The sequence below is a fragment of the Canis lupus genome, chromosome 18 (genome assembly GCF_011100685.1).
Source record: "Canis lupus familiaris isolate Mischka breed German Shepherd chromosome 18, alternate assembly UU_Cfam_GSD_1.0, whole genome shotgun sequence".
Classification (NCBI taxonomy): domain Eukaryota; kingdom Metazoa; phylum Chordata; class Mammalia; order Carnivora; family Canidae; genus Canis; species Canis lupus.
Window position 1 is genome coordinate 42,417,725 of NC_049239.1, and position 13,711 is coordinate 42,431,435.

Consider the following 13,711-nt stretch of genomic DNA (forward strand, 5'->3'; position numbering starts at 1 on the left):
CAGGCTCCACACTCAGTGCAGAGTCAGCTTGAGATTCTCTCCCTCTGCCCTTTTCCCTGCTCGCATGCACGGTCTCTCTCTCAAATAAATTAATAAAATTAAAAATAAATAAATAAAAAGACTAGATGAGATTCCAAGGCGTAAGTGCAGATAGGACAAAGAGGAGGTCTAGGTCGAAACTGAGTATCATAGCTCTAAGAGATCACAGAGATAAGGAGGAGCCAGCAAATGAGGTAAAAAATCCAAGACCCCATAGTGACTTCCAGGCTATAGGATCTAGCCACTTGATACCTTATAATCTCTACCCTCACCCTCTCATACACTGCTGCAGCTACACTTGCCTTCTTACTCTTCTTCGGACTCACCAGGCCCTCTTCTGTCTCAGGGCCTTTTTCTTTTTTTTAAAGAATTATTTATTTATTTATTTATTTATCTATCTGTTTGTTTATTTATTTATTCATTCATTCATTCATAGAGACACAGAGAGAGAGAGAGAGGCAGAGACACAGGCAGAGGGAGAAGCAGGCTCCCTGCAAGGAACCTGATGCGGGACTTGATCCTGGGTCTCCAGGATCACGCCCTGGGCTGCAGGTGGCACTAAACCGCTGCACCACCGGAGCTGCCCTGTCTCAGGGCCTTTACACTAGCTCTTCCGCCAGATACCTACATGGCTCATTCCTCCCCTCCTTCAAGTCTTTGTTTCAGTGTCAACTTTGTCAATGTGGCCTACCCTAGTTACTCTAATACGGCCACTTGCTCTCCTGCCTTTGTCTTCCTGCCATTCATTCCCTATCCCCCTGCAGTGCTCTAGCATTTTATCACCTCCAGTCCTTCTATGTTATTTCCATCTTTATGGAGTTTACTATGTATTATCTGTTTCCCCCTATGGATGTAGGTTCCACAAGGTCAGAGATCTTTATTTTGTTCACCTTTGTATCTCATGCATCTAGAACAGTTACCCAGCACATAGGGAGAGCTCAATAAATATATTTATTGAATTAATTTCACTTGTAGGATCTCAGCCCCACCCTCATAATCTCCACAACTATTTTAGGAAGTCCCCAGGTGGGTGGGTATCTCACAAGTGTGCAAGAACACCTTCTACTCTAGCTTACTGGCCAGAGTGCCTCAAGCCTGCCCCAGTGCCCTCAGTTGGATCTCTGGGCTATGCTGTAGACTGTAGTGGACAGGGCAAAGGGGATGGCTCTCCCTCCTACTCTATGTGGCACATTAACTTCCGGACCCTAAAGCAGTTCTACTGCCTGCGTCTCCCAAATGTCTCCATAGGAACCTTAAATCAGGCCGGGCGGTGTGCCCAGTCACCATGTTGCCTTTTCCTCTCTCCCAGAATTCTCTGCCTAGCTCTCCATGACTGCCACACAAACCACTCTCACTTTCAGCCTCAAAAACAAAAAGCCCGGGATCCCTGGGTGGTACAGCGGTTTGGCGCCTGCCTTTGGCCCAGGGCGCGATCCTGGAGACCCGGGATCGAATCCCACGTCGGGCTCCCAGTGCATGGAGCCTGCTTCTCCCTCTGCCTATGTCTCTGCCTCTCTCTCTCTCTCTTTCCCCGTGTGTGACTATCATAAATAAATTTTAAAAAAATTAAAAAACAAACAAACAAAAAAACAAAAAGCCCCTGCCTGTTGACTCATTAGTATAGAGCCCAGGGGGAGTCAACTCAGAAACAGGAAGTCTACATTCTAGCTGGCTCAGCAGGGTGCTCTGATATATTTAGTTAAGAATGATTGAAACCAGTTTGTCAGTGTCTGCATCAGGAAACCATCTATCACAGCCTCCATGGGGCTCCACCTGTCCACTCCCACCATGACACAGAAAAGCAGACTGTGAGTGTCCAGGCCTAGCTTCAGTGTGCCTTCCTTATGTGTGCACCTACACGGTCGTCAACATTTTCTGGGACACACTGCATCTAATGCTCTTACCCTGTTCATTAAAGTTTTCTGTTTTCTCCCAAAGGTACTTCAGAGACTATTATCTGGAGGCCTCAAAGGCTACTCTTTAGACTAGAAAAGGCTTTTGAGGACAGGGAATTGGGAGTGAGATCAGAGAAGAGAGGGCTATCTTCCCGCTGTCTTACTGTCGGGTTCCGCATTGTGTACCGAACAGAGGGAGGGGGAGCATGAACAGGATGAAAGGCCTGAGCAAAAGGATGGTTTGAAATGCCGTCTTGTCCCAGGGGATCTGAATTTTGTGCCTAAGACATTTTTTAATATATGGAGGCCAGGTGGTAGAGCGCAGTTCCCAATTCTAGCCAGCCACACCCCAGGAAAGAGGAAAATGTAATGTGACACTTGAACAATGGATGTGATGAAGGCAGCAAGGATGGATTATCTGAGCCCTAGGCCTTGCAGGAAAGGGGCAGACCATTTGTGGGGGAAGACTGTAGATCAGTCTGGACATGCATCCACAACCTTTGAAGCAGGAATTGGGATAATGAAAGCAATTCTTGGTCTCTGACCTATGGATATCTTGTTATCAAATAGGTTTATGTGTATATTCAATACAGTTTTAAAGAGCACTTGGTAGGATCCTTGTTCTCTGAACTGGTCCTGGCCAGACGGAACAAATGAAACAAGCCATGCTTCCAAACAAATCACAGTACCCCGGTATTCTCTAGGACTACACAATAAGAATCTTCCAGTCTCTTACAGTCACTGCCAAGGGCAGCTTTGCCCACCTGGCCAGTTATTTTGCCACATTAATTGCAAACTCCTTGGGGGCAGGAGTCTTTCACATTCATCACTGTGCTTGAGGCACTGCCTGGCATGCAATACATGTTCAGAATGAATGAAGAGGGCAGCCCAGGTGGCTCAGCGGTTTGGCACAGCCTTCGGCCCAGGACGTGATCCTGGAGACCCGGGATCAAGTCCCATGTCGGGCTCCCTGCATGGAGCCTGCTTCTCCCTCTGCCTATGTCTATGCCTCCCTCTCTCTCTCTCTCTCTCTCTCTGTGTGTGTCTCTCATGCATAAATAAATAAAATATCTTTTTAAAAGATTTAATTAATTTATTTAAAGATTTTATTTATTTATGCATGAGAGACACACACAGAGAGAGAGGCAGAGACACAGGCAGAGGGGAAGCAGGCTCCATGCTAGGAGCCCAACACGGGACTTGATCCTGGGACTCCAGGATCGTGCCCTGGGCCAAAGGCAGGCGCTAAACTGCTGAGCCATCCAGGGATTCCCCCCCCCAAAATCTTTAAAAAAAAAAAAAAAAACAGAATGAATGAAGAACATGCTAGTCAAGAATTCTTAGTCATTGAAACCCAGGCATTGAGGGCAAAGCAGACTGGATATCCTAACTCCATGCTGCTGGTCTGGTGGTTGTTATCCTTCCTAGACATTACTAACAGATATTTTCCTTTCCTCCTTCCTTTTGGAAACAGCACCAGTGGTTCTGACAGTTCCCTCTCAGATGGTCTCCCTGTTCACCTATTGAGCATGGCAGATGAGGTAAGATGGTACAGACTCACACCCAGGAAGTAGCAGCCTTAAGGAAAGGATGATCCTCCTGGGTAATTCCTGGTGGAATGTTCCAACTAAAATCTGTAGAAGGGACTCCTGGGTGGCTCAGTGGTTGAGCATCTGCCTTCTGCTCAGGGCGTGATCCCGGGGTCCTGGGATCAAGTTCCGCATCAGTCTCCCTGCAGGGAGCCTGCTTCTCCCTCTGCCTCTGTCTCTGCCTCTCTCTGTGTGTCTCTCATGAATAAATAAGTAAAATCTTTTATTTATTTTTAATTTTTTTTAAAGATTTTATTTATTCATTCATGAGAGAGAGAGAGGCAGAGACACAGGGAGAGAGAGAAGCAGGCTCCATGCAGGGAGCCCGATGTGGGACTCGATCCCAGGTCTCCAGGATCACGACCCTGGGCTGAAGGCGTCACTAAACCGCTGAGCCACCCAGCCTGCCCAGTAAAATCTTTTTAAAAAAATCTGCAAAAAATATAGCAACAGTATCAAACCTGGTTACCCTACCCTAGAGTCTGTCATTTTGTCCTCTATAACTTTCCTTTTAAAAAATCTAGGGAAGGGCAGCCCAGGTGGCTCAGTGGTTTAGCGCCGCCTTCAGCCCAGGGCCTGATCCTGGAGACCCAGGATCAAGTCCCATGTCAGGCTCCCTGCATGGAGCCTGCTTCTCCCTCTGCTTGTGTCTCTGACTCTCTTTCTTTTTTTTTTAAAAAAAATATTTTTTAAAGATTTTATTTATTCATAAGAGACACACAGAGAGAGAGAGAGACACAGGCAGAGGGAGAAGCAGGCTCATGCGGGGAGCCTGACGTGGGACTCAATCCAGGGATCCCCGGATCACGCCCTGGGCTGAAGGTGGCGCTAAACCTCCGAGCCACCAGAGCTGCCCTCTGCCTCTTTCTCTCTCTCTCTCTCTCTCTCTCTCTGTCTCTCTCTCTCTGTCTCTCATGAATAAATATATAAAATCTTAAAAAAATAAAAATAAAAATAAAATAAAAATCTAGGGAAAATCTAAGGGAAAAAATGTGAAGACTCCATGTTTATTAGAAAGTTAACTAAAACGAGAAAAAGAGTTTAACTAAAAGTGAAAACCATCTTAAGAGAGGTTGTTAAAAATTACTCATAATTATTTATTTAAGATTTTATTTTTATATTCGTATCTCTACACCTAACATGGGGCTCGAAATCACCACCTCAAGATCAAGAATTGCATGCTCCACCCAGGCGCCCTGATGCATACTTTTTAAAGAAGTGTGTAGTTGTAGATAGTTTTTTATACTTCCATATATTAATTTTTTTTGCTCCATCTTGTTCACAGACTTTTTCTTGTGTAAATGATATAAGAGCTTTAGAAACAGCAAAATATTTGTTGTGGTTCATTATGCACATGATTTCCTAGTTGCATTAAGAAATATCTCCATCATAAATTGAGATTAAGGCTGTGTCAGGGGCAGCCCTGGTGGCGCAGTGGTTTAGCGCCGCCTGCAGCCCAGGGTGTGATCCTGGAGACCCGGGATCACATCCTATGTCGGGCTCCTTGTGTGGAGCCTGCTTCTCCCTCTGCCTGTGTCTCTGCCTCTCTCTCTCTGTGTATCTCATGAATAAGTAAAATATTAAAAAAAAAAAAAAAAAAAAAAAAAGGCTGTGTCAGGTGGAGCCAGCCAGATCAGATTAGACCCTATAATGTTTTTTTTTTTTAATATTTTCTTTATTTATTCATGAGCAACACAGAGAAAGAGAGAGAGAGAGAGAGGCAAAGATACAGGCAGAGGGAGGAGCAGGCTCCATGTGGGGAGGCTGACGTGGGACTTGGTCCCGGGTCTCCAGGATCACACCCTGGGCTGCAGGCGGCACTAAACCGCTGTGCCACAGAGGCTGCCCACTATAATGTTTTCAAGCTGGATTTATAACAATATCGATATAAGCTTCATCCCAGCATAGGTCTCTGGATAATTAGTCCTTAGCCTCATTTGCTTAATTATTAAAGCCACCTTGTGGTCAGAGCCAAATGGGACGCCTGGGTGGCTCAGCAGTTGAGCATCTGCCTTTGGCTCAGGGCGTGATTCCGGAGTCCTGGGATTGAGTCCCACATCAGGCTCCCCAGAGGGGAGCTTCTCCTTCTGCCTGTGTCTCTGCCTGCCTCTCTGTGTTTCTCATGAATAAATAAATACAATCTTTAAAAACATTTTTTTAATCTTTTTCCTTTTTTTTTAGAGAGAAAGAGAGTGTGAGGAGATGGGGAAGGGTCAGGGGAGAGCCAGAGGGAACAGGAGAGAGAAACTTAGCCAGGCTCCTCCACACCCAGCACAAAGCCTAACAAGGGGTTCAATTCCACAACCCTGAGATCATGACCTGAACCGAAATCAAGAGTTAGACACTTAACTGACTGGGCCACCCAGGCACTCCAACCAAACTGAATCTTTTAACCACAAACCTGATAATATTATATGTACCTGACATTATTGCCGTAAGTAATCTGGCTTCATATTGTAAAACACAGATATTTGGTTACTAGTGTAACTGCCCCTCTGGCAGTATATCTATTCTAGAGGGATTTGGAATGTTAAATGGGGAGTGGACTCTGCTAAGGAGGTAACTGAACTGTTTGCTCTCCAAACCAGCAGCAGTTCAGCACCATGAGGACCTCCATACTGGGCTAGCCATCGTGTCTTGAGTGTTGTGTGAAAGACTGTTCCATGTGGTGGGCGTACCTCGGGAATCCTCAGTGACTACTTTCTCTATGCTTTCTGGAATAGGTGAATCAAAAGAAGAAGATGTATAAGAAGAAGAAAAAGAAGCCACTTCGGACTAGGAAACAGCGAAATGAACAGTATCAGAAAAATAATTTGATGCGGGAGTTAAAGTTAATAGAAGATGCCCCGGTAAGAAGGCTCTGTTGCCCACTTCTGCTGTCTGGTTAAAGAGCATTCCATGGAGGGAGCAGGACAAGGGGTTAAAGTTTACTCTAAACCAGCAAGGGAATGGGATGTAAGGAAGCTATTTTGAGTTCATAGCTCTTTCCTGAGTCCTCTGGACATCTCTGAGCAGATGTCAGCCTTGACCCACTGATTCTATACTACATTCTGGAATGGTACTCTGGTCTGGGTATTGACCGTGTCTGGATTTCCAGAGGAAAAGGTGGTACTGGAGAAGTGGTGGCTGGAGCCAGTCCAGGGTTCCCACGTGGCTGAGGTGTCAGGCCTCGTCCAGTATGAGGATGCCGGGCTCCTTTCCAGTCTCCTCCCAGCCGCCACCCCCACATCATGCTCCCTGCTTCCTAAAGATGAAAATGCTTGCTTTCAGACGTGGAAGTGTTAACAGAAGTGAATTGGGTCAATTATGAGTAGATTAATTACAGTAGATCAATTGAAAAATATTCTCTTTGTACTCAATTCTTCCAGGAAAGGGCAGGGTTTGCTTCTACTCTGCAAAAACAGCCTACCTTTTTCAGAAATTCAGAGAACGCCAGTTCTTCCATGATGCAAAATGAAAAACCAAGGTTGAATGAGGTAGTAGTTTTGCTTGCCCTTTTTTTTTAAAAAAAACTCATTCATGGAAAATTTATCAAAACATTTTTTGGGTAATATACTTAAAGTGTACAACATGATATTTGATATATTTACACACCATGAGAGGGTTCCCAGCACTGAGTGAATTAACACATCTACCTAGTATACCTCTGGTGAATTAACACATCCTCCACCTCATGTAGTTACCTTTTTTCCCCTTTTATGCCCTTTTATCATCTCCTCCCTATTTCCTCCACTCTCCAGCAACCACCATTCTACTCTCTGTATCTATGAGTTTGACCTTTTTTTAGGCTCCACACATAAGTGATACCATGCAGCAGTTGTCTTTCTCTCTTGGGCTTCCTTTACTAAGCATAATGCCCTCCAGCTTCTATGTTTTTTTCTAGGAGTTTTATGGTTTGGGGTCTTAAGTTTAAGTTTTTTTTTTTTTTTTTTTTTTAATTTATTTATGATAGTCACACAGAGAGAGAGAGAGAGGCAGAGACATAGGCAGAGGGAGAAGCAGGCTCCATGCACTGGGAGCCCAATGTGGGATTTGATCCCGGGTCTCCAGGATCGCGCCCTGGGCCAAAGGCAGGCGCTAAACCGCTGTGCCACCCAGGGTTCCCTAAGTTTAAGTTTTTAAGCCATTTTGAGTTGGCATTAGTGTTGGTATAAGCCAGGGGTATGATTTCATTCTTTTATATGTAGATATCTAGTTTTTCCCCAATACCATTTATGGAAGAGACCATCTTTTCCCCATTGTGTATGTTGACTCTTTTGTAAAAAAATTAATGGATGGTATATACATGAGTTTATTTCTGGTCTCTATTCTGTTCCATCTTTGACTCCTTGTGGCAGATTCTCTGATTTTTCCAATTAGCATGTCTCTCCCACAGGCTGAAGAATACAATAGGCCTCTAGGTCACCCTTACCTGTCTGTGCCACCAGGAGCAAAGGAACATTAAAATTACTGAGGACATTGACATTGCTTTGGATTAGACATTACTAGTCTGGCAATAAATATTGGTGATTTGATTCTATACCTAGAACATAAGAACAGGCTGCTCCATCATCTGTCCATCCCTCCATTCAACAAATTGAACTGTGTAGCCACTACATGCCACACACTCTGCTGCCTGCTGAGAATGTAACATTGAACAAAACACTATCTCTGCCTTAGGGACCTTAAAGTCTACTGGGAATTTTAATAAGGATGCAGGAAATTACATCACATAGTAGGATGAAGTAGGAGCACAGAGGAAAGACGCCCAGTCCATTTTTTAGTACTTTGGAATTATGTGGCTATAAAATCCTTTCTTTTAAAAGATATATTTATTTATTTTAGATTGAGAGAGAGCAACCCAGGGGAGAGGGAGAGGAGAGAGAGAGAATATCAGGCAGACTCCTGCTGAATGTAGAGCCCAACAACCTGGGGCCAGATCTCATGACTCTGAGATCATGACCCAAGCTGAAATCAAGAATTGGACGCTTGACTGACTGAGCCACTCAGATGCCCCCCTTTTGGTTTTTTTTTATGTCTAAAAATAAGTTTTGGGGGTACCTGGGTGGCACCCATTCAGTTAAACATGTGCCTTCGGCTCAGGTCATGATCCTGGGGTCCTGGGATTGAGCCCTGCATTGGGCTCCTTGATCAGCAGGGAGCCTGCTTCTCCCTCTGCCTTCCTGTACACACTCACTCCCCTCTCTCTCTCTGTCTCTCTCTATGTCAAATAAATAAATAAAATCTCTTTAAAAATAATAATATGTTTTGGTGGGGAGCTAGGTTGACTCAGAAGAGCATGGAACTCTTGATCTCTGTGTGATTTCAAGACCCATGTTGGGTATAAAGATTACCAAAAAGAAAAAAATAAACTTAAAAAATCTTTTAAAATAAGTTTTGGTATAGTAGTAGATAACTTTTAGTGTATATGGTACAAAATAAGCCCTTCTCATGCAAAATGCTACCCTGTGGTTAACAGTGATATAATGAGGTCCCACTGTGTTACACTGAGGAATCCCCACAGAGCACTGCTCCACATTGAGGGCCATTTGGTGTCTAGTGTGATAGTAGCAAGAGCACAGCTTTCAAGTCTATCTTGAGTTCAGATTCCAGCCTATCATTTTCCATGAGTTACTGAACTCTGGGACTCAGTTTCTACATCTAAAATATTTGGGTGATAATACATACATCACAAAGGTTGTTGAGAAAATTAGATGTGAAACTGTGTGTAACATGCCTGGCAAATGATAGGCACTCCATAAATATCAGTTTCCTTCTTTTCTTCAAATTATCATTCATTTGCATTTTGCCTCTCTATCTGTATCCTATGTAATGATCTAACATGCAGGAATAAAAGAACCCTCACTGTATATTCTATGTAATCACACTTGTGCAAGTGGAAGCTTTAGTGAGATTGTGTTTGTTTATCTCAGTCACAGCTACGTGGAAGAGACAAGGGCACCTCCCTGGACCCATCAAAAATGACCTCCTTGATTCTGACGAAGAATAGAGAGGGAATGCAGGTATTTCACTACTATGTATACATATATGCCAGCCACTAATTTGATTTGGCTTTTAAGTATATGACATGGTTTGGAGAGGTAGCGATCCACACTTTCACCTTCTAGAATTCATTCACTCAGGTGAACGTCTAAGCCACCTGACCACCAAGGGATACAATCCACAAGGGGCCACAAGATGGGAGAAATCCCACCTAGGGCTCAAAGCTTGCCCTGGAGAATTTAGTTTTTATTTTAACAAACATTTGGTAGGTGGCTATTATTTTGTAACTCCATGGCAACAGTTGAGGAAACAGTGATAGTGAATAATGTGGTGGTTCTCAACCCTAGGAGATGTTAACAACAAACGGGGGTGCCACCATCAGGCATGAGGTGTGCCTCACACGCAGTATTACCAGTGATCGTTCAATACCGAGGTTTGTGAATGATTTGCTTTTTTAGAGGAATAAGTTAGAATGAGTTAGTATTTGTCCCCTCTAATAACTATCTCTCTTGCACACTTGCACTTGCATATTCTTTCCTGAGAAGGAGGAAAAAGAGGTGGAGAAACAGCTAGTAAGCTGTTATGTCAAATAGCCCTGGGTACATCTATGGGAGGGTGCTGCTCACAGGCACCCAGGGTGAACAAAGATTGAGAACCATCAGACTTATATGGCTACACTAGATAGAAAATGGACAGCTGTCCCAAGGGGAGGTCCCTGCTGTTTTCCCAAGGCTGTTGTTTGGGACTTCTCAGACTGTGCTCCCATTTACCCCACAGTATCTTATAGAGATCCTATGAGATGCGGGACCACTTGAGGACTGGAAGACCTGATCCCTCCCTTAAGGCAGCCACCCTCTAGGAGGGGTGGTGAGACATAGTCCAGTCACTGTGGCATAACAGAGCCTGGAGAGCAGTGGGAAGAGAGGTGTAGGTAAATTCAAATCAAAGAGGATTTCTGGGGGCACCTGAGTGCCTCAGTGGTTGACCATCTCCCTTTGGCTCAGGGCGTGATCCCCAGGTCCTGGGATCCAGTCCTGCATCGGGCTCCCCACAGGGAGCCTGCACCTCCCTCTGCCTGTGTCTCTGCCGCTCTTCTCTGCGGTGTCTCTCATGAATAAATAAATAGAATCTTAAAAAAAAAAAAAAATGGAGTTCTGTCCTGCCAGGCAGGGGAGCCACAAACTGCCCCCTTGCCTCTTTGGCATTCACTGCAGGAAGCCACATCCCACAGTTGAAAGCTGCTGGTTAGGCTGTAACATGTAACCAGGGATTCAGTGAAACCCAGTGTAGCAGGTAAATGCCATTCAGGCTTTTCTCTTCCCTTCCCTTCCCTTCCCTTCCCTTCCCTTCCCTTCCCTTCCCTTCCCTTCCCTTCCCTTCCCTTCCCCTCTTCCCCTCTTCCCCTCTTCCCCTCTTCCCCTCTTCCCCTCTTCCCCTCTTCCCCAACTCTTCCCCTCTTCCCCTCTTCCCCTCTTCCCCTCTCCCCTACCCTCCTCCCTCCTCCTCTCTCCTCCTCTCTCCTCTCTCCTCCATCCAGGCTTTCTTACTTTACCTCCATTTTCTTACCATTTCTGGCAGAATGTTTTTCTAGCTGAGACATAAGCATTTAACTCACAGGCTTAATCAGAGTCACAAACAGTGGGGCAGTCTCCTATCTTGACAGATCAGGTTCTTCTCTTTGTGTAATGTCTCTAGATGGCTTATGAAAGCAGTCGTTGAGCTCAGGGCAATTAAGGACCTTTTTTCAGCTCTCCAAAGGACTTGGGCAAATACTTGATTCACCTCTGCCCTGGTGCAACATTAACTACTTTGTATTTTGGTATTTGGGGGAAAATGCAAATACTTCTCACTAACTCCTTGTAAAACCAACTCCAACTCTGACTGTAACTTTAGAAATTGAGGGACACCTGTGTGGCTCAGCGGTTTAGTGCCTGCCTTCGGCCTAGGTCGTGATCCTGGAATCCCAGGATCGAGTCCCACATTGGGCTCCGTGCATGGAGCCTGCTTCTCCCTCTGCCTGTGTCTCTGCCTCTCTCTCATTCTGTGTCTCTCATGAATAAATAAATAAAATCTTAAAAAAAAAAAATTTAGAAATTGCAACCTAAAGCGATTCAACCTTTCTATCTTGTTTGCACTGACACAGAGGCCGAGATTCACAGTGTCGTGCTGTCCAAAGAGAAGCACAAACTCCAGCCAAGAGCCAGCTCCAGATATGAAGCCACTCTGGTCCAGGAACAGATATCCTGCCACAAAGAGAGGTCGCGCCACCATGACGGTGTACCCATCCTTGCACATATACACATACCCCTAGGGTGCCTTGGCCGTGCCACACAGGTGCTTCCTTGGCCTATTTTGGGTTAGATACATTTTGTAATGAGAGGAGTTGTATGATTGGGAGCTTCATTGACTCGAGACATACTGTGTTGTGTGTTCATCGCACGCTGACCTTATGCTATGTGCTTACATTGTGTGCATGCCCTTAGGATGCATATCTCATGAATTAGATTGCTCTTTTCACAAAGTAAAATTTTATAATGATGTATAGAAAAGCTTCCTTTATCAGAAATTGAAATGTGTACTCATGAACCTACAGCACAGATATACCTCATTTTAACCAATAAATATTCTCTCTAAAATTAGTGCAAATCAATTTTAAGAGCTCAAATTCCATTCTAAACATAATATGGGAGTGTGCTACGTTACAAAAGCAATCTTGTGTCAAAGCTTTCTAGCAACAAATGGCTAGTCAATGATTTATCAAGTTTGCTGGTGCTGAGGATTATCACATAGAGAAAACAATACATGTATTAGCTGGAATTCAGGATTACATATATTATGTTCAACACAGTTACATACATTTTTAACCCATTGATTAAAATTCTGTCTCAGTAGCCAGTTGCTTCCTTTGATTGGTTAATCTTGTAACTTTAAGTGAACAGGTACTTTATATTTTTAGATCTCTTGCAAGCATCAAGTGTAGCCTGCTGGCAGCAGCCTTTTACATCAACATGCTGGAGTCATGTTGAAGAAAGTCACTCTAGCTCATCCCAGGTCTCCTGTTTTGACTTTCCCCTCTTCCTATCACATTGGATTGAAAGTTTCCTGTTTCATGTGTTTTTTATGACCACTTGTAAACTCCTTCAGCCACCAATCACCTGGATGACTAATAATCAGAACCACAAATTTTATTACAATTCCAGTATCTGTGCTATTTTGTGTGTGTGTATGTGTGTGTTTGTAATTAATAGGTTTTATTTTGAGAACAGTTTAGATTTACCGGGAACTTGAGGGGACAGGACTGAGAGTTCCTATATACTGCCCACCCCACCCCCCTCCTTACACACTGTGTGAGTCTTTTTAAGGGGAATATCTGCCCGAGTTCCTTTTCAGTTGTTTGGTTTGATTTCTAATTTGGAACGCTTCACAAATTTTCATGTCTTCCTTGCACAGGGGGCCATGCCAAATCCTCTCAGTATCTGTACCCACGTTAGTATTTGTGCTGCCAATGTGAGCATCTGCCTTCCTATTCCATACCTTACTCACACCCTAAAACCTAAACTCACAGCTTAAAACTCAGCATTTTAAGTAGAGAGCACACAGCTAAAACCTCACCTTTTGTCCCTAAGAGGATATCTTCAAGGACAAATTCCCAAACAGTTATAAACTGCTGAGGGCAAACCTTTGTTTGAAAGTTGTTCAGAAAAAAAAAAAAAAAAAGAAAAAAGAAAGTTGTTCAGAAATACTGTCTTTTTTTGTCTTTTTTTTTGTTTCAAGTAATTTTGGAGAAAGTTTATAAAAAGCACCCAGTGTGATGATATTTTTGGAATAAAAAAATCAGGGGATCCCTGGGTGGCGCAGCGGTTTGGCGCCTGCCTTTGGCCCAGGGCGCGATCCTGGAGACCCGGGATCGAATCCCACATCAGGCTCCCGGTGCATGGAGCCTGCTTCTCCCTCTGCCTGTTGTGTCTCTGCCTCTCTCTCTCTCTGTATGACTATCATAAATAAATTAAAAAAATGTTTAAAAAAAAATCATATATGGGGCCACCTGGGTGGTTCAGTCAGTTAAGCATCTGACTCTTGATTTCAGCTCAGGTCATGATCTCAGGGTGGTTGGGATTGAGCCCCGTATCCATGTCCATGCTCAGCTACGAGTCTACTTGTCCCTCTCCGTCTGCTTCTTCCCCTACTCATGTTCTCTCTTTCTCT

The 13,711-nt window shown here is 44.2% G+C and overlaps 1 protein-coding gene and 1 non-coding gene across 2 annotated transcripts in view; one reads left to right on the forward strand and one right to left on the reverse strand.

Annotated features, from left to right (window-relative positions):
- Positions 1–12,699, forward strand: part of AGBL2 (ATP/GTP binding protein like 2) — a 42,913-nt gene extending 30,214 nt beyond the window's left edge. Inside the window, 5 exon segments of the mRNA XM_038563272.1 lie at positions 3,409–3,475; positions 6,247–6,372; positions 6,892–6,999; positions 9,436–9,525; positions 11,649–12,699. Of these exon segments, the coding sequence (XP_038419200.1) occupies positions 3,409–3,475; positions 6,247–6,372; positions 6,892–6,999; positions 9,436–9,525; positions 11,649–11,816 (559 nt within the window). The 3' untranslated portion in view covers positions 11,817–12,699.
- Positions 12,700–12,910: 211 nt separating this feature from the next.
- Positions 12,911–13,020, reverse strand: LOC119864353. The gene has a single exon (XR_005373735.1). It is a non-coding gene; the product is annotated as a U6 spliceosomal RNA (small nuclear RNA).
- Between the last annotated feature and the right edge of the window lie 691 nt (positions 13,021–13,711).